The 20094-nt window shown below is 48.0% G+C and overlaps 1 protein-coding gene across 6 annotated transcripts in view; it reads right to left on the bottom strand.

The window, feature by feature from the left end:
* Positions 1 to 639: 639 nt before the first annotated feature.
* The window catches only part of PHKB (phosphorylase kinase regulatory subunit beta), a 55110-nt gene continuing 35655 nt past the window's right edge, over positions 640 to 20094 (bottom strand). For 4 of the 6 annotated variants that reach the window (XM_053448930.1, XM_053448933.1, XM_053448936.1 and 1 more), the window contains 19 exons: positions 17581 to 17739; positions 15054 to 15148; positions 13510 to 13565; positions 13197 to 13290; positions 10879 to 10962; positions 10606 to 10710; positions 9797 to 9879; positions 9608 to 9698; positions 7535 to 7596; positions 7078 to 7234; positions 6752 to 6833; positions 5890 to 5947; positions 4027 to 4117; positions 3486 to 3688; positions 3221 to 3355; positions 2969 to 3098; positions 2311 to 2418; positions 1817 to 1954; positions 640 to 1330 (listed from right to left, as the gene is read on the bottom strand). In XM_053448930.1, coding sequence (XP_053304905.1) covers positions 1196 to 1330; positions 1817 to 1954; positions 2311 to 2418; positions 2969 to 3098; positions 3221 to 3355; positions 3486 to 3688; positions 4027 to 4117; positions 5890 to 5947; positions 6752 to 6833; positions 7078 to 7234; positions 7535 to 7596; positions 9608 to 9698; positions 9797 to 9879; positions 10606 to 10710; positions 10879 to 10962; positions 13197 to 13290; positions 13510 to 13565; positions 15054 to 15148; positions 17581 to 17739 — 2066 coding nt within the window. In that variant the 3' untranslated portion in view covers positions 640 to 1195. Of the gene's footprint in view, positions 1331 to 1816; positions 1955 to 2310; positions 2419 to 2968; positions 3099 to 3220; positions 3356 to 3485; positions 3689 to 4026; positions 4118 to 5038; positions 5130 to 5889; positions 5948 to 6751; positions 6834 to 7077; positions 7235 to 7534; positions 7597 to 9607; positions 9699 to 9796; positions 9880 to 10605; positions 10711 to 10878; positions 10963 to 13196; positions 13291 to 13509; positions 13566 to 15053; positions 15149 to 17580; positions 17740 to 20094 lie in introns of all 6 variants that reach the window. The other 2 variants (XM_053448931.1, XM_053448934.1) reach the window with 1 other exon arrangement.

Raw genomic sequence — 20094 nt, 5'->3', positions numbered from 1 at the left:
TGGCCGCCAAGTGATGGGAGCAGCGTGAGGGGTGAAAGCTCCGCCCCCTCGCACTCACCTTTCACCCCTCACGCTGCTCCCATCACTACGCGGCCATCAGATTGTTGGAAATCGAATCTAAACGGCCGCTGGGTGCTGATGCTGCCGGCCGGAGCTATTTTAACACTGCTGTTACTGCAAGGTGTTACTGTTTGCGAACATAAGAAGTTAGCGTGTGTTACTGTATGTTACTGTATGTTAGTGTAACCCTGGGTTCCAGGAAAATAAACACATGGTTAAGGGAAGAGATAAAAAGCTGATATACACACTAACACCCACAGTAACACCCACAGATACACAAACACATGCACTCTAAAACCATATAGTAATAAGCACGCACATACATACATAAACACACACTTACCTTCACACCATACACATAATGTGTCAGTCCCTCCCTCTCCTATCATCCGCACAGCCTTCCCTCCCACCCCTTCTCCATCTAACCTTGCTAGGAGCCGTCTTCACTCCAGCTTGTATTGCTGGGCCAAGCAAATACAAGTTAGCATCAGTGCACCTTGACAATGTTTCAAACAAAAGAACACACATAGTACAGCCTGAGACCGGGACTGGCTGTGTGTCTTAGTACATGTAAAAGTCTGCGGTACCAATCAGCATTCTTTATTTCAGTTACATCCGAGGAAACAAAGCACATTATGCAAAAATCACTATTTGTAACAACGTATGATCTGCTGTGGAACAAAATGCAATCAACTGCACTCCACAGGGTCATTCTCTGTAACATTATATCACACAACACATCGACGTTACTGGGACCGGCTGTACGTTGGAGAGACGTGGCTTTGCTCCAGTTCACAAGCAGATCATTATTACATGTTTGTTCACTGCACACGCAAAGAATTCCACCTACATATAAACAGCAGCGTATCTCCTGCGGACGTTGTACTTTGCATTGTTTGGGGTGCAATGACACATTGTATTACGCTCTTGTGAAACTGCAGTTCCGTGGTCCTTCACTGGCTGTTGTAATGAAATCCTTTGGAACGGGGTAGGCTCACAGCCTCTGCTGCCTGACACCGTATTATTCACTTAAAGCATGTGCCGCCAACGCATTTTAAAAGCATTAGAGATAATGTTGAAAACTCCTAGAAACGCCACCGGCTGGGGGAGGCAGGCGCGTCCCCTGGCTGGACCTTTAGCTCACCACACATGGGTCCTCGGTGCTGGGTTTGACCTCTGCCTCCAGCAGCATGTTCATTACAGACTTTGTCAGGTAGCTGCAAGTTCCCTTCTTGCCCAGCGGTGGTGTGTTATAAAAGGCTGCCATGTCCTGAGGGAGGAATAAAGAGAACATCCCGCTGGTTAGCGAGAGCGTATACACACATGTACACACACATGTACACACGGAGTGAATCCTAAAGCAATCGTGTATTTATGTGGATGACTAGCTGGCTCTGCATTGTACCGGCCTTTATTTCTTTCCAGAACTACTTATGGGCTGTAAGTGGAACTTAAAGAAAGCTAATAGCATTTCTCGGGCACAATGAGGAGACTCAGGCACCTCGTTATCGGTGGCATCAGCAGGGGGGGGCATGGCACCCCTACATCATAATGTGCCCCCCCAATTATAACGCTGAATTTGTGTGAGCACAAATGTGTGAGCATGGATGTGTACTTGTGTGTGTGAGCATGGATGTGTACTTGTGTGTGTATGGAAACATTTCCGTATCCTTTCCGATTGTGTTCGGCTCTCTGTAACTTATTACTGGTGCCTTTATCCTGGAACCTCACAGGGCTCTAGCCAGACCCAACTCACCTGCTTCTCCGCTTGGTGCCGTTCCTGGTCTTTCTGGAAGTCATTAAAAGCCCCCTTCACTAGAATGTCCAGATCGACTTTATCTGGAAATTCAAATTCCGGGTTTCTCTCCAGAATAACCGAGACGATCATAAGAAGCTGGAAGGAGAATCACAGAACACAGCTGGTTTAACCACTTCCACATTCCTAAAGTCTGCCTAGCGTCTTTGGACACGTGACGGCGGTACCTGAGTGTTACTACCAACTACTTGGATTCTGGGACGGAAAACATTTGACATTTAATCTGCCCGTTTTCCTTGTAGCGTGTCCCTTGGCTGCGCATGTCCGGGGTGAGGTTAAACTCCTTCACTGGATTACTTGTGCTGGCCTGGCCAGTCATTGGGCACTTTTATCCCTGAAGAATCTCTTTCAGGGATCCTCATTCTGCTCAAATTCCCAAACGTTTCTTGGTTCCCCCCATTGTAGTATCTGAAAGGCCCCCGTGTGAACGTTACCTCCACCACGATTTGTCTGTACTCTGGCTGAGCGATGTTCTGCAGCATGTCTTCCACAAGGAGGGAGAAGTTCATCTCATACATGGTCATGTCTGACAGAGTAGGTTGCTGGAGACAGACAGGATATGATGTCATTAAGCAGAAGCGAACAAACTACACATTCCATGGGAATATAAAACCCTGGTCTGTATGAGCAGCATATTGTGTCAGCTGCGGGTTCTGCCAGCACTGGTACTGGCGTGCGAGAGTCGGCACTGGAGCTGGCACTGGAAGTATATTTCCCACTGGAGTACGTTACAGTGCACCATACAGGGGTATTAACCCCTTCAGGACCGGCGCTCTCGTATTGTGTCTTCCCTTGAAGGCCACAGTTTCATTTAAATATTTTAATTCCGTGCTCGTGATTCGCTTCAAAGCGATCACATGCACAGAATTGAGGGGGAGTGGCTGCTACGGATTGCTGGGGACACCCAGCGGTCAGTAGCAGCCGCCCCTCGCGATCCCAGCGTCCATAGCGAGGCTGGATTGCGCATCATTGATGACGTACCTGGTAAGTCCCGGTCTGTGGGTGACACCCAACCAGGAAGTACCAGGTACGTCACCGGTACGGAAGGGGTTAAAGGGTCCCACTGCTTTAGATGTTCAAGTGTTTATTTACCTGGGGTAGGAACTTGCCCGCAACAATTATCCCACTGGGGGTCCTTTCCAGAATCTGCCACACTCGGTCATAGAAGCCAGATGGGTTTCGGTTCAGGGAACCGTCAATCTGCCTCCGGTTCAGCCAGCACCTAAAGACACAAACATCAAAGCAAAGAGCTGTACACAGACACAGGACCACCATAAGTATTATATGGGTGGGGGAGCAGTTCTGTCGCATCTGGGGGGTTAGGGAATCCTGCGTGTCACTCACCGGCCCGATTGCTGGGGCTGTAGTATGTGCAGGAGAAGCTGTTTGATCTCCCCGGGAGGCAGCTGGTAAATGTCTCGCTCCGGCTTGTCCCCGCTCCGGATCTTTAACTCGTACCTCATGGCATGAATAATCCATCTGGCAGGGAGGGAATATACAAGGGTCCTTACATGTATACATCATAGACCCTGCAGGTAAGGCTGCCGCGCCTGCACGCTTCCTCTTCAGCTTGGAGAGGGTTAGATTTTTTATTAGAAGTAACGCTCACCCGACGCGTATCTTTAGCATCCCGCTGAACAGCTCTGGCGTGTTGGAGATGATCCAGCCGATGTGGATGACCAGCTCCTGCTGCAGGACGGCCTCTCGCTCGTCGTACGGGCTGCACTTACTGTAGATGATGTCCTTAATCACTCCGGGGGAGAGAGGGTTGGAAATAACCGCCTCCTCGTGACCAAAGACACCAAGCGTCACCTGGGAATGCAGCGTTAAGGAGTAGTGCGTTACATTCGGGGCAGCCCAGGTGGGGATCTTGTATCAGGCCCTATTTACACATCTTACACAGACGCGTTCCAACAGCGCAAACCACCAAAAGCAGCAGCAGCAGCAGCAGCCGGGTACTGACACAACTCCTCACCGCGGCTGGTAACGCCATCACATAAGTGCCACGCGCATGCAATACAGGTCTATCGGGAGGGTCCCTGCGTCCTTTTATCACACCCCCAGCTCGTTGGGGCCGGATTATTAGTGTGTGTGTATAAAGGGGGGGCATTAATAACCCACTGTGTATGTAGATGGGGGGGGGCACTTACCTGCTTTCCCTGAACTAATACATTAGTTATAGATGGAGCCAGGCTGTCCACAAGTTTATGCAAATAGCCAGCGGCCAGGCGTACAACAGACCTGGGGACAGAAAACAGAGGAGTGCCACTAAATGCCACAGCATCCCTAACTGCTCGGCGCTACAAACCCTTCTCAGAGTTTATCTCGCAGCACACGTCCGAGCACACGTCCGAGCACACGTCCGAGCACACGTCCGAGCACACAGAGTATCCTCAATCTCTCCCAGCGACAGGAAAACACGCGAGGAGCCGCAGAGACGCCTCCGGCTGAATGTGATGAGGTGGCCGCTTACTAAGCATATACTAATAGTGTAGAAGCCATCCGTTTTCAGGGTGCGAGCTCGTCTGTGTGTAATGTGGGACCCTCCTGACACGTGTGTGGGGTATATACTAGCCTGGGGCAAGAGGCAGCAAATCAGGGAAGCCTTGGAATGACCGGCACTATAGCCACATGTATGTGCGAGAAACCAGGCAGAGACTTCTTTCACAGGAATACATTGTTACAGACAGCAGACTGATTGTTAACCCCTTATGCTACTCAACACATGGAAGGAACACAGAAACCACGTAAACAAACTGCTACATGATCATTTCTAACATCAAGCATTTTACATGCTGAGCAGAACACGCATGACCACAGTCCAAACCTCTTAGCTTTCCTGTCCACTGAGCTCAGCAGAAGCCGCCCTGGACAGTTTGCCGTATTATGAACACTTGGGCTCCGTTACCGATGGCCCCGGAGGGGTATCCGAATGGGGCTAAATGCTCAGGGACACTGATTCTGTTAGCGTGTGGACCATCATACCAAGTACAACCGCTTACCGTGGAGTATAATGCGGGGCTAAAACATACGCTGCTGTTGTCTAAGTGAACAGGATCTAAGAGCATCTGCTAAAGCCTTGAGCCAAAACCAGTTACCGCACGCGGTGCATTTAAAACACGTGCCGCCGTGTGCATTGGCTGCCGACGTGCCACGTAATACCTGCTTCCCGTGTACCAGCAGCGTGGTGATGTGCGGAGCTATGGAGGAAGCAAACCTCTGCGCAAACGCAGCAGTGTAGCGAACCACAAACCTGCGTATGCAACAGCAAGACAAGAGGATGAGAAGGTGCGCACGGAACAGGAGGGCCCCACCACAAACACCGCGACCGAAGCCCCTGATCTCTCTCTCAGTGTGACATGCGCGGTGACGTCACGCAAAATAAATGAGGTCACATCGTGATGGACGGACTGGAAGGGAGGGCACACGCTGGGATCTGAAGAGGCTCAGCCATTCACCTGCAGCATTTTTTTTCCAGAATAGTTTGGCTTCTCTCTATTAATTTGCAGAATTAGCAGCACTTGGCAGTAATCTACCTGTATATGAATCATCCGAAAGCCGGTTTAATCCGCATGCTATTAAGATGTATATGACTTGGCTCCGTATATCCCGTTAGTATTTCTGAAAACCCTACCGTGATGCCTTCATTAATTCATTTTTCAGACGCTGGGGGGGGGGTCGGTACAAAGGGGTCATTTGTTGTCAGATACTTTTGAATACTCCACACATCACCTCGGATTGGCTATAGAGAGAACAGGCCACTGCCACCTCTGTTTGCTATAGAGGGAACACCACTAGGGGGGACCGGGGGTCACTGCCTCAGTGATCATCGTTGTCTTTGTTTTAGCGTGTTGAGAGAAATCACTGTTTAGCGCCCTACAACCTGCCATTAGCTGCCAGTATACCCCGTGGCGACTGCAGGCAAAGACCAGAAGCACCTCTTTTGTATAGAGAGCAGATTCTCTTCAGCTTTATCACTCGATAAAAAACACTGCCCCATGAGTGCTACTCACCAGAGCTTAGTGCTTCCCGCCTTCCTGTAGATCCTTTCCATGAAGTCAGACACTGTACCTGCAGAAGAGAAGGTGTCAAACAGCTAATTGCTCTCCGTTAATCACGGCTTCGTTACAGAGCAGGGAAATGTTAATAAGTATATAACTGGCAGCGGGTGATTCGCATTAAATGAGGCCAATCCAGCCGTCTCGCACAGAGAATAGTTAATTATTACCACGGGTTCAAGCACTTTAATATTTCATATTTCATGTAGAGATTACAGAGTTCCGAGGCAAACGCTCTGTCCTAGCGTGTGGGAGCGCGGGGTGACGGCAGACGAGCGCTATGGCCGGCTGGCTATATTCATTAGCTGGCAAGCTGTGTCCTGAGCGTCACCCTCCCATGGCCAAGGCGGGCACGTTAAATCCAAGGGGGGCGCTAATCCTGAGCAGGGGCAGGCGGACAGAAGGCTACACACTTCTCATTATGAATTTATCATCTCCTGGTTTGAGTGCCGTCTCAAAGGGAAATTGAATAGATTAGAAGAAAACGCACAGATATCCCACCTCTTTTCATTAGCCCAGACAGACTTTGCTCTTGTCAGAGGAGCGCTTGGCTTTTATTCTCGGCATCTCACTGCTCTGACTCTGGCTACACAGGATTAGAAAACTGATGGAAACAGGCGTTTTCGGAGCCATGTCATTGAAGCGTTATCCCCTTCTACTGGACGCCTTGTCTTGTGTCGTGTTGTGTCACCGCACAATGTAACACCCCGCCAGTGTCAGAACAACGCGTCTCCGCGGATGTCTTTTAGACAGCGCTGGCCTATGGCTCCCCCAATGCCGCTGTAAATGAACCAGTAATGCGGTAAACAGGACTCACCCTCCTTGGTAATAAAATGAGGTCCTTCCCTCTTGAGCAGAATACTCAACAGAATGGCCTGTGTCGCCAAGGAATTGCAGTCCTGGGGAGAGAAGGTTTGAAAACATTAACTTGGAGGAAAGTCTGCAAAGAGCGGGATGGGATCAGATCCTGACATTAAGGCGACAGTCCGTCTATCTGAAAGAAGCTTCAGATGTTCTAGGGGTTTCCCTGATTACATATTCGGCGCAGGCCGTTCGAGAAGCTCCTTCCAGGAAGGCGTTGCCTCCAGATTGTGTGACTTCTCGTGGAGAGTAATGTGTTCCCCATTTGCTTTTGAAGCTTACGTTGAGTTTCTGGAGGACTTCGTAGGTGGGCTTGTGCTTCCATTCTGTGAGGTTGAGTTCAGGCTGCTCCATTTCTGCAACGGGAATACTCGATTGCCTGTTAACCTTTGAGTGTTTAGGAACTTCAAGCTCTTCAAAGCTTCTGAATTCTGGAATCCTGCAAACGACGTATAAACATATATTGAGCAATGAATCCATAGTGAGGGGACACGTAGCGGCACATCTGGCGGCCCACAGCACCGTTACTAGCATAACCCCAATAGTGCTGCTGAGTGAATATGCTGGCCGGGGTGTCAGAGGCCCCGTCAAAGCTTTTATTGAGCTATTTTACTCCCGTCCTGATATCGTATGGAAGTTCATTATTACCCATGAGTACCTTCAGCCCCGTATATAATATCCTGCTACTTTACCGTAGTACTTTACACTCGCACTCCAGCCATTTAAAGAATGAACTTACTCTTCTGTCTCGTTGATTCTCAGGAAATCGAGCTGCTCCACCATTACACCCGAGATTAAAGTCTGCAAGACAAGCGGACGAGCCGATAAGCCGACAGACAAATGAAATCCTGACCTGAGAGTCCAGGGACTTTTTAAACTAAATGCATGAGCTGGTGAGCGGGGATCGGAGCCTCGGCTTGTGAAGGCGTTAGTTGTTCTCACAGCGAGGACGCTTTCACAGCCTCTGATCCCCAAATCTCCAGGCCAGACAGCGAGTGCCCCCAGGGGCCGGATAGAGCGATGGGGGCGCACGCAGTGACCTGTTACCGGCCGCTCTACCACACACCCGACACGTAGGCGAGAAGCCCCTGCCGTGTAATACAGCGCTTACATTCCCAGAACAGCTTCATGAATCACGATCACCCACAACTCCTGTGATTTTTGGAGAACTCTGTGTGGGTGGGAAAGGCCTCGTTCCTCCTCATAAACTCTCTACCTGATGCTACGCACAACCTCCTTTTTAAACACGTCGGGTCCTATTATTTGATCCATAAAGCTGCAGCAGTCTGGCGCCGTACAGCGAGTCACATTTATACAGCGGGCAGAAGCCATTTATACGCGGCTCCAAATGCGAGTGGGATTGGCGCTGCTCGCCAATAATAATAATAATCATTTCTTGGTGTACAACGGAGAAAAATGCAGCATTTGGATCTTTGCTTTAAAAGCTCAAACCAAGATTAATTGGCAAAACATCAGAGCATTTGGAGGTAAATCAGGAAATTGGACACAAGGAAAGTGAATTTTCAAAGTGTTCAATTATTTTAATGGGTCCCTCTTCTTTCTTGAAGCTCCGTCATTAATTTAATGGTGCGGCAGCGGCGGGGGGGGTGGAGGAAGCACAAAAACACAGGAGAACTACTGCGAGGAGTCAGCGGCGGAGGGCTGGAACGCTATTCCAAGGGATCGGAAAGTTATTTTCCGGGGTTACTCTTTGACTGCGTGGAGCAGACGGAGTCTCTAAGCTTCTTCCGACTTGGAGTCTTACCGAAGAATAATACAGAGCACGGGAAGAAGGTTCTCTCAGCCCCAAAGCGCGGGGAACGCGCTGGGGGGGGCGTGTCGGGGGGCGTGTCGGGGGGAACGCGTCGGGGGGAACGCGTCGGGGGGAACGTGCCGGGATTCCACCGTCTGACTCCACGCAGGTTAAATAACGCTGCGGTTAAAATCCACCGTGTTTTCCTTATGATCAGGAAAGTCGGGTGGATTATAGAATTTTCAGCCAATGAAACGTCTGAAACTATCACTGTATAGAAAGCGGAAAGGCAGGATAGAAATTGACTGATTGGCTTCTCGAGCCCGTCTACCTAAACCTACGCAGCCCGTCACATCAGGGCGAGCAGAGAGCCGCGGAAATAAATAAAAGATACCAAATACATATACCCAGGAGACAGTAAAATAAAGATGAGGCGTGCCGACCAAATCACACACTCGTTAAATAATAAAGTGTAAGCAGATGAGAAACGTGTCAATTATTAAGATGGCGGTAGAGGGGGGGTCCTCTGGGCCCCCACACAGCTCTATATGCAGTTCCTCTGTGACTAGAAAATGAACGAGCGATAAAACGCCCCCCCCCCCGGCACATGGCTGCCGGCCGCACGGCTTTACTGCCATTATATGGCTGAATATCTCACTAGGAATATTGCCAGAAGCACCTTTAGCACAAGCCACATAACATACATCCCGCCCGCTACACGTCTGTAACCGCTAACCGCAGCGAGTAACACTTCCTATTAGTAAGACGCATCGTGTGGGGGCTGGCTGTTTAATGCTCTGAGAGTTTGGGGGGACATTGGTTCCAGTTTAAGGGGTCCAGCGAGTGGCCTGTTGGTAATTAATCAACTTCAGGGGGTAGTACATGCTGGAGCCCTCTGCTCAGAGAAGGGATGTATTATGGGTAAGATTCTTTAAGAATGATACCCATTGTACAGCGTTACAGAATATGACAGCGCCATATAAAACAATAAATAATAATAATGTTGTGTTAGTCTTTGGTATGACGTGGAATAACCTGGCCGCCTGCTGTGTGCTTTACCTGCAGTCTGTCCACATGGACCTTCACACCCGCCACGTTCCCGTTTTTAAATGACGCCAGCATGTCTAGGATGGGATTAAAGCGACTGCCCCTGGAAGGTGGAAAGAGACACAAGGAGAGGCATTAAAGGCCGGCCCTCCGTGCAGCTCAGTGCCAAGCTTGTGGAACTCGCTGAGCGCGGGAAGGTACCTGATGTTGTCTTCACGGATCAGAACCAAGAACAAAGGCCGTCCGTTCATCTTCCAGTACTGGCGAATGAACTGTAGAGCGTTCTGCACACGAAGACAAATACAGCCGTGTTAATCAGGACTCATGATTGAAAGACATGGCCGTGTTAATATTGTCATGTAAATGTCCCACAGACCGCGCCAATCCGCACAGAAATAAAACCTTTTTAGAGCATATTGTTAATGGTTTGTGTGCATGTTGGGGCGAGCAGACAGCGATCGCAGGGTTAATACTCGCAGGTGCTGGGCTGCTTTGCGGCATTTCGCAGAGAACTCCTTCCAAACCATGAAAGCTTTTGCTGGCTTTCCGCAGATCATTAGTTTAAGGATCTAACGAAGTAACGTCCTCCTCACACTCGCCAATTTAAACTAAAAGCAGAATATAAGGGCAGTCAGCGGGAAATAACGGCATTCTCTCCCAGGACTATTTCCCTAAATTTCACAAAATGAACTTAAAGTGACTGCAGCGGCTGAATACTCTGAGCTCATTTAATTCAAATTCCTTTGAGTCTCATTAATTAATAAACATTCCTAGTGACGATCAGCAAGCGCACAGCGACAGGATAGTCAGATGAATAACCGGGGACAATACCTAAAGCACCTGCTTACTGATCTCTGGCAGGGAAAACACTTTAACAAGAACATGCTTATTATCGGATATTATGGCCTCAAAGTCCCGCTAGAGACAGGCCAGGGATCGGAGCCAACCGACTCATAGCTCCGATCTCATTGTGTCATTGGGAAAGCGATCAGACCGGACCCCGACTGTACCTGAATATCATCGATGAGCAGCATCACATCCTGCGACATGTAAAAATCACTCAGATCAAACACAATGGGGTAGCAGACGACCGTCTTCCCAAGAATACGATAGATCTGTGGAAGGAGAACATGGCCTGACTTAATGCAGGAACGTGAGACACACGCTGCATCCGACATTCATACAGCATTGGCCGCGAGTGACTCACCACACCAAGTAAACACGGAATGCCACATTCATGCGCATTTACCGTTAATGCACATACAGTGCTTTCCACAACTGACCTTTGATGTCCCGAGGCAGCCGATCGGCCGGTCGGGTCTCCCAGACAATCCCAGCTTTTCATTCACACCCAGGTGAAGGTAGGCCTGCAACACACGGAGGGGTTACTGCATCCGATGACAAATCCAGACACGCCTGAATATATACTACACATGTATACATGTATGTGTGAATAATATGTACAGAGAGATGAAGCTCGGAAATAACAGATGCAAGAGACAGAAGGATGGTCATATAGAAGCACATCACATATTCTGGTGGAACGATATTTTGCAGGATTGTTAACAAAAATATCAATCGCTGTCTAATCGCATTTAGTTTAATCCAGACATTCTGAGCCAAATACTTTTGATTTTTGTTTAGCGGTCCAAGCTTAGTTAAGCTAAGGATTAACGAAATGCAACGGAAGTGGCTGCCTCACATGTAATCTGCAGTCTGTGAGATCTGAGCGCACACTACATAGTACAAATAACCATTACTGGGACGAGCAGCCTCCAATCCCGCCTTTTTACTGTTATTACTGTTATCAGAAAGGGTTAACGACGACACTAAAATTCCCAATCCGATTGACACGCGATAAGACAGACCTCGCTCCGGGGAGTTTACCGATTACCCCTTTGCACCAGAATTCCGCTTCACTAATATAAAAATATCAAACGATCCCGGAGACAAACAGCTTTTATTCATTCGCGGCTATCGTTAGCGAATGAAATCAGGGCGTTTGCTGCGGGTTGAGCAGCCGAGTAAAGATAAGGAAATTCCTCTAGAAACAGCAACGCAAATAACCAGAAATTCATTTACAGAAAGAAATCAATTTCCAGCCGTAAATGACGTTGAATAAAGAACGGCTACAATATAATCCGTTCTGTGCCGTTTACGACACGCGCGCACCTCGCCGAAGCGTCCGAACCAATAAACTCGGTGATCTCATTTACAAACACGTTACATAAAATCATCGCTGGCAAACCGCTCGGCAGGAGCAGACATTACGGGGTTTCCGCTGATAGACGCAGCATAAATCTTTTGCCTCCCTCGCAGTCTCCCTAAACGGGCATTAAACATTAAAAGGGTAGATTAAATGTGTAGCTTTGGGGATTGCATTAAGTAAAAGAGCATCAAATGGAGATGGAAAAGCCTGATCGCTCGCACAGTGTGCGCCAGCGTGAGGCTGTGTAACAAAGCAAAATAACACGTATGTAATGCTTTCCTTCCCAACATGGCTCAGACCTATGCTGCTGGTGATTAAGGCCCCCGGGGGCAGCACCTCAAACTTCTAGAAGAAGACAGCGGAAGCAGCTACAGGGACTATCACCCCAAACAGTGATCTCCGTACAAAGCACACAATCCGCAGGACTAATGCCCCCCAGGGGTACTCGCAGTAAGAGGCCGAGGAGTCCATTGGGAATGACGCTCTGTCGAGGTCAGCCGTGTATATTACCGCCATCTGCGTGTACATGTTCGCTGTTCTGCGACTCCGGCAGCTTCTGCCATGAAACACGCATGAATTATGCCTCTGAATGTCTGTTGAGCTCTTGGCCTGAAACCCCGCTCTAGGTCGTAAGACTTTTGAGTAACGAGAAATCATTCGTAGCATTTGGATCGTCCCGCACGCTCTGGAAACAGTCTGAATCACGCTAGACGGACACGCGGCTGCCTGGCAGAGCTGTACGAACGTATCGATGGCAAAGAAACGGCTCCGTCTCTCTACTGTAACAATCTGCAGAAACGACAACGGCCAAGTCTGGGCAAAGCTCCGAATAATTATTACGCAGCCTTCCCGGTGCTGTATTCGAGAGAGAAAACTGGGATTTCATCAAACTGCCGTGAGTGATACCGTCTGTTATTTCCCCCCGGCTGTCTCCTTCCGTGTGTTTCTATTCAGCTGTAGCTCAGCCATCCTTAAGCTACCCGTTTAAAGCAGAACTCGCTTTGTGATGCAGACGGCCGTCCATTATTGGGTGTAATAACCATCAGGATGATCAGGGAGCCTCGATGAGTCTCCACGTCATATAAATGGCAGAGAAAGCCAGTAATTCCAGCGGATCACAAGGTGACAGCCTCAGTATTATTATCATTCGCTGCCTGGCACACCTCGTGATAAGCAGTAAGCTTCGGCAAAGAGATGCTGGGATTCTCCCTGGAGTATTAAAGATTAGGGGTTGGGATAAAAAGTGTCAGATCCAGCCTCATAGGAATTTATGTGACCCAGAATGTGGGGGAATAAAAGCAAACAACAAAAAAAACACATCACAATATTCAAGAGAACCGACCGTCACCCCCCCGGTCACTAAACCCCCAGAATACCCCACAAACATCCCACCTTCACAAGCTCCTGCTGCGGCCAGATCTGGATGGGTTCCACCTGCTGGGGCGTCTGGGTTTGAATGCCGTACGTGTTGAGGAATACTTGTAACCTGCAAAAAGCAGCAGCGCGATATAAACGCAGAGCACCGGGCCGGGATTATCGCATCGGCAGCACATACTGAGAAAGAGATTCTATTCCTAACGCTACCGATCAGCTCCTGATGTCCCCGGGCCTTACCGCAACAACAAGGCTTCCCACACCGCTTTATACGGCTGTCCCCAAACGTCACGTTTACAGATCTAACGTGTAACAGATGTAAGCGTCTTACCGCTGGCTCTCCGCTATCAGTGCCACGTGCACCATGGTATCATTATCCAGCGGCCCCTGCAGACACAAAGACAGGCGTCAAGCTTCTTCAAACGTATACACAGAAAAAAACAGACATTTCACGGATTTGGCCAGAAAACCTGTATGAAGGAGAATACGGGGTACGATCATCGCAGGGGCTGGAAAACACCAGCACACGGCTTCCTCTCACCGACCCCCAGGACCCCATAACATGTATCCGACATACTGCATACGATGACCACATCTCCAAGCCCTATTTATTAACTGCCGAGTGCTGGGCAAACACCAGGAAGGGTGCACAATACGGGCGACAAGGAGTGAGACATTCAGACAGTGAAATGTAAATAACGGCAAGAAATGTCACAACGCAGTCTGGGGGGCTCCGCATGCGCAGGACTTATTTTAAGCATTTCTTTTTACGTCTCGCGTTTTGGAAATGCAGCTGTACGACGTTAGCCATATAAATGCACTTTATTAAAGCGAACGGCACCAGCTGACTTGGAAGTGGCTCGCTCTCTGTAGTAATGGTACGCGGGGAGCCAGACAGCCATAAATCTTACAGGGGCCCATGGGGGTCCGGCTGTCTGCTCCTGTGAATGATGCATAACCGGGACTGAAAGAACAAATAGATTTCTCTGTTACTGTCACAAAGCATTTTCTGCGCCAGGCGGGACATAAACAAGATAATGTAGATGTTTTATTAAAGAATGATGCGCTCAGAAAGATCACTTATTGGAAGTAATGGGGAGAAAGTAAACGCAAAGGCAAGTTTCTGTGTTCAGAAAACAGTATTAATGCGGACACGGAGAATATTCCCAGCATGCAGACAGATCATCTCTACGCAAAGTAAATAAAAGCACAACGCCTTCAATCTACGGCCCAGAAGAAAACTGACATTAACACCAAAAACAAAAAGTGGTTAAATGACTAATAACCCGAGTCTCGAGCTCACTGCCTCTTAATGGCCACGCGGCTCTCTGGCTACCGTATTTATTCCGCACGTAAGCCACACATCGCAGCGCGAGGCCGCTTTCCCGGAGCTTCTGGGATGGGACAGAATTCCCCGGCAGCCTCTTTTCCAGGCTCGCCAGCCATAGCTGAAGACAAACCCCGGGGCAATGTCTGGAATCAATGTTCTCTATAAAGCGAATCATGCAGGATATCGACGGCTGAGGGGCGGCTGCCACGTGCCGGAGATTTCAGGGTTTACAAGTCATTTCACATGCAGAGAATTACAATTTCCCCAACCCGACAGCTGTGAGATACTGCGTGGATACCGCACGGATACCACGTAATATTAAAGGAAGAAGACGTGATTACCTGATTCTCCAGAACGGCTGTGATTTATGTCATGTACATAAACATCTGTAACATAATCCACCGGTAATCCGGGGCTATTGGCAGCCATACATGGCAAGCGCTGTCCTGCGTAGTGTGACAGCTGCCTCCACATTCTGGAGAAGCACAGACCCGGCCCTTCCTGGCCCTTCCCGGACAGTATCACAGAGCCCCATGAAGTAATACCTGGTTGGAGTATCGCATGCTGATGTTTCTCTGGTCTCGCAGCGCGACGTAGCGGTGAACCGGGTCGATGTCTTTTGGACTTATTAATTCTTCAACTACAAAACAGAGAAAGGAGAATGAGCGCGTGCAATGCCGCAGAGAACACGCACACGTTTACATGTGTTTTACATGTGATTCTCACGTGGTTCCTCCAAGGCTGGGTGGAATTGGGCTCTGCTTTGCCTTAGAGCTAGCACTCAATACCATAAGATGTCTGCGTCAGAGGGAGCACAGAAATGACCCTGAGCCCCCGCTTGTATTCTTATAACTCCGCACCACGAAGACAATCACAGTCCCAACACACGCCAACAAATCCACGCACATTATCATGTATTATGAATGATCTGGATTTCTCTTTAATAAAGCCTGGCCTCGTATCGGAGAACAAGAGCTAACACAGCGATCGTCCGCGTTATTTGGGACCCCCGAGGCTATGAAATCAGAAAAGCGTTGAATGTGTTCCGGGCCGGTCCGCACGCGTTGTTGCTCTGCAGCCGCAGCCGGTTGGATCGGCGCTTAGAGCTAATCCACGGCTCCAGGCCTCCGTCCCCCCGCCGGCTGCTAACTCCTGCGCGGCTTCGCGATAAAGTGCTTATAAAAATTTTAAGGAACAATTTGGTGATTTTCCACATTGCTGAAATTCCATTATTTGCTTCTATGCGTCGTGGGAAGCTTCGGTATGACGTTTGTTTCGAGTAAATGGGTTAAGACTGACGTGCGCAGTAATGGGTTTGGGGCAATAGCGGGTGTGCTGGAGACTTAACATAAATGTTACCACCGTGGGAAGAGTAAGAGAAGGACTTAACCCTTTACCTGTTCCCTGAAACAATATCCGGCAGTTAATAGAGCAGGTGCCGCTGGCGATGGCGTGTAGACGCCGGTAATTGCCATTACACACATGAGCTGTCCCATGGCTTAGCTACAAAGCTGGAGTCGAGGCGGGCGCAGGAATATAAGCTTCAGCTCCACGAAGCAGAACTAAACCTCTGTATGAACTGCACCGGAAACGGGGATCAGTCAATTCCCAGAGAGAAGGGGCCCTGTATATATAATAACCGAGACAGCATCACAGCCGCACTCCAGCCGCACTCTATAAACTACGCACGCGTCGCACTCGGAATGGATCACGCGAAGAGCCGGACCAGGTAACGATGTACTAGTCTACCGGCGTTCCTCCACTCGGGTTCACTGAATGAGTATTAAAGAGTCCGGAATAAGTAACTTAGCAACTAGAATTATACATTTCTGTTTGTCAAGATAACAAAAGAGGAAGACTGGAGCGATCCGGTGCGATGCAACCCGCTTTATTCCGAGTAAATCGCTTGTGGGTGATGACAGCCGCGCGGATTTCTGACTAATTTACCGATAATGTCTGCGATTAACAAGCCCGGAACGGGGGCCGCCCAGCGCATGATGTTAAAGCCAACATATTATAAGAGTATTGATTTCTGAAAAGGCGACCTCTGTCCACATGCCGCACCGTGCGCTTAAGCGCTTATTGATTTCGGATCGTCTGGTTATGGCCAAGCCACGAGTAATCACATTTCCCTTTGCTAACTTTTCGCCTTTAAATGACAGAATTTCCGCTTTATCGATTCAGGGCTTTTAACCGATTCTGTTCTTGCTGTTTGGGGAATGTTTGTACCGGGCTTTCGTCTCAGCGAAAGGGTTTATCACTGAACACCAGTGCCTTCTTACCCCATTTGCCCATTTGCCCTCGGCTGGCAGAGGTTTAAGGCTTTGGCTCATAATAAACACGCCGTGAAGCCGTCTGCCGGCCCATCGGATAATGGCCGCTCTTTACAAACTCTGTAAAGCTGGAATTTTGAATGTTATTCTTAAAACGCACCGGTGCAGCGCCGCTCCTGGTACCGCGAGAAGCCCTGAATCCCTCTGGGATCTGCGGCCCTGCTTTTCACGTTTCCCCGGGGAGAGGATAAATTAAGGCTGAGGCATAAATCCGGCGCGTTTCACTGGGCTGTTTGAGCCGCAGTGACACTTGTCTCGTTTACAGAATAACTCCCCGGGTGAACGATCTGCAATATGTAGAGTCGGAGAGACATTTCTGCTGTCAGCATGAGCGAGCGTTACGAGTCTGGCTGTAAATATCCTGCCACATATTACTGGAGTTATGGGGGTCCGCTCCCTGGCTGTGACATTTCAGGGGGCCGCGTGGAAGAACGTGGTATCAGGGATCCGGATACCTCGACCACAGGACGCGCCGTCCACATGTGAATCCATAGTATTTGCTGCCTTCATTACATATGGTGTCAGCTGTATGCCGGGGAATGGCAGAAAGCACCGCATGCCGAGGGATAAAGCCACATCTAAGCATAATAAATCCAGCAGTTACTATAGCAACTGCAGATGGAATAAGCTTATTAAGTACGGCTGCCAGGCACAGGGATCATCGATGGATTCATGTCCCGGCATGAAGCCCCCCGGCCCCGGACTCACGGCGCCCCCTGCAGGTCATCGTGCCACTTACCCAGTAACTTGGCGATAATATACAGCGCTTGCCCCCAGAGGAAGAGTTTTCCGTCGCGCCCGCTGTTACTCGGGAATCTCTTCTGGCTGTTTGGGTTCATTTTTTCGGCTTCGACAAAATCGGCAGGAACATGGAAATACTTGGGCACCACGGGACACCCTGCAGAAAAACACGACGAGACCACAACCGGTCAGAGGTCTCGGGGCTGACAGCCTTTCGTTCATTCATTTCCCAGTCATGATGAGCAAACAACCTACTGTGTGCTTCAGCGGCGAGCCTGGGGTTACTGGCACCGAGGAGCAGTATTACTTCACCCCCACCCGGGGAGAGAATGTGCGTGTACATGTTAGAGCGATTCTGTGTGTTAGTATGTGTATGTTAGAGCGATTCTGTGTGTTAGTATGTGTATGTTAGAGCGATTCTGTGTGTTAGTATGTGTATGTTAGAGTGATTCTGTGTGTTAGTATGTGTATGTTAGAGCGATTCTGTGTGTTAGTATGTGTATGTTAGAGCGATTCTGTGTGTTAGTATGTGTATGTTAGGGCGATTCTGTGTGTTAGTATGTGTATGTTAGAGTGATTCTGTGTGTTAGTATGTGTATGTTAGGGCGATTCTGTGTGTTAGTATGTGTATGTTAGAGTGATTCTGTGTGTTAGTATGTGTATGTTAGAGTGATTCTGTGTGTTAGTATGTGTGTGTTAGAGTGATTCTGTGTGTTAGTATGTGTATGTTAGAGCGATTCTGTGTGTTAGTATGTGTATGTTAGAGTGATTCTGTGTGTTAGTATGTGTATGTTAGAGCGATTCTGTGTGTTAGTATGTGTATGTTAGAGTGATTCTGTGTGTTAGTATGTGTATGTTAGAGCGATTCTGTGTGTTAGTATGTGTATGTTAGAGCGATTCTGTGTGTTAGTATGTGTATGTTAGAGTGATTCTGTGTGTTAGTATGTGTGTGTTAGAGTGATTCTGTGTGTTAGTATGTGTATGTTAGAGCGATTCTGTGTGTTAGTATGTGTATGTTAGAGCGACTCTGTGTGTTAGTATGTGTATGTTAGAGTGATTCTGTGTGTTAGTATGTGTGTGTTAGAGCGATTCTGTGTGCTAGTATGTGTATGTTAGAGCGATTCTGTGTGTTAGTATGTGTATGTTAGAGTGATTCTGTGTGTTAGTATGTGTGTGTTAGAGCGATTCTGTGTGTTAGTATGTGTATGTTAGAGTGATTCTGTGTGTTAGTATGTGTATGTTAGAGCGATTCTGTGTGTTAGTATGTGTATGTTAGAGTGATTCTGTGTGTTAGTATGTGTATGTTAGAGCGATTCTGTGTGTTAGTATGTGTATGTTAGAGTGATTCTGTGTGTTAGTATGTGTATGTTAAGAGCGATTCTGTGTGTTAGTATGTGTATGTTAGAGTGATTCTGTGTGTTAGTATGTGTATGTTAAGAGCGATTCTGTGTGTTAGTATGTGTGTGTTAGAGCGATTCTGTGTGTTAGTATGTGTATGTTAGAGCGATTCTGTGTGTTAGTATGTGTATGTTAGAGTGATTCTGTGTGTTAGTATGTGTATGTTAGGGCGATTCTGTGTGTTAGTATGTGTATGTTAGAGTGATTCTGTGTGTTAGTATGTGTATGTTAGAGTGATTCTGTGTGTTAGTATGTGTATGTTAGAGCGATTCTGTGTGTTAGTATGTGTATGTTAAGAGCGATTCTGTGTGTTAGTATGTGTATGTTAGAGTGATTCTGTGTGTTAGTATGTGTGTGTTAGAGTGATTCTGTGTGTTAGTATGTGTATGTTAAGAGCGATTCTGTGTGTTAGTATGTGTGTGTTAGAGCGATTCTGTGTGTTAGTATGTGTATGTTAGAGTGATTCTGTGTGTTAGTATGTGTATTTTAGAGCGATTCTGTGTGTTAGTATGTGTATGTTAGAGTGATTCTGTGTGTTAGTATGTGTATGTTAGGGCGATTCTGTGTGTTAGTATGTGTATGTTAGAGTGATTCTGTGTGTTAGTATGTGTATGTTAGAGTGATTCTGTGTGTTAGTATGTGTATGTTAGAGCGATTCTGTGTGTTAGTATGTGTATGTTAGAGTGATTCTGTGTGTTAGTATGTGTATGTTAGGGCGATTCTGTGTGTTAGTATGTGTATGTTAGAGTGATTCTGTGTGTTAGTATGTGTATGTTAGAGTGATTCTGTGTGTTAGTATGTGTATGTTAGAGCGATTCTGTGTGTTAGTATGTGTATGTTAAGAGCGATTCTGTGTGTTAGTATGTGTATGTTAGAGTGATTCTGTGTGTTAGTATGTGTGTGTTAGAGTGATTCTGTGTGTTAGTATGTGTATGTTAGAGCGATTCTGTGTGTTAGTATGTGTATGTTAGAGTGATTCTGTGTGTTAGTATGTGTATGTTAGAGTGATTCTGTGTGTTAGTATGTGTATGTTAAGAGCGATTCTGTGTGTTAGTATGTGTATGTTAGGGCGATTCTGTGTGTTAGTATGTGTATGTTAGAGTGATTCTGTGTG

This window comes from Spea bombifrons, chromosome 10, assembly GCF_027358695.1.
Source record: "Spea bombifrons isolate aSpeBom1 chromosome 10, aSpeBom1.2.pri, whole genome shotgun sequence".
Taxonomy (NCBI): Eukaryota; Metazoa; Chordata; class Amphibia; order Anura; family Pelobatidae; genus Spea; species Spea bombifrons.
Note: the sequence above shows the minus strand (reverse complement) of the source record. Positions and strands in the feature narration are given on the sequence as shown.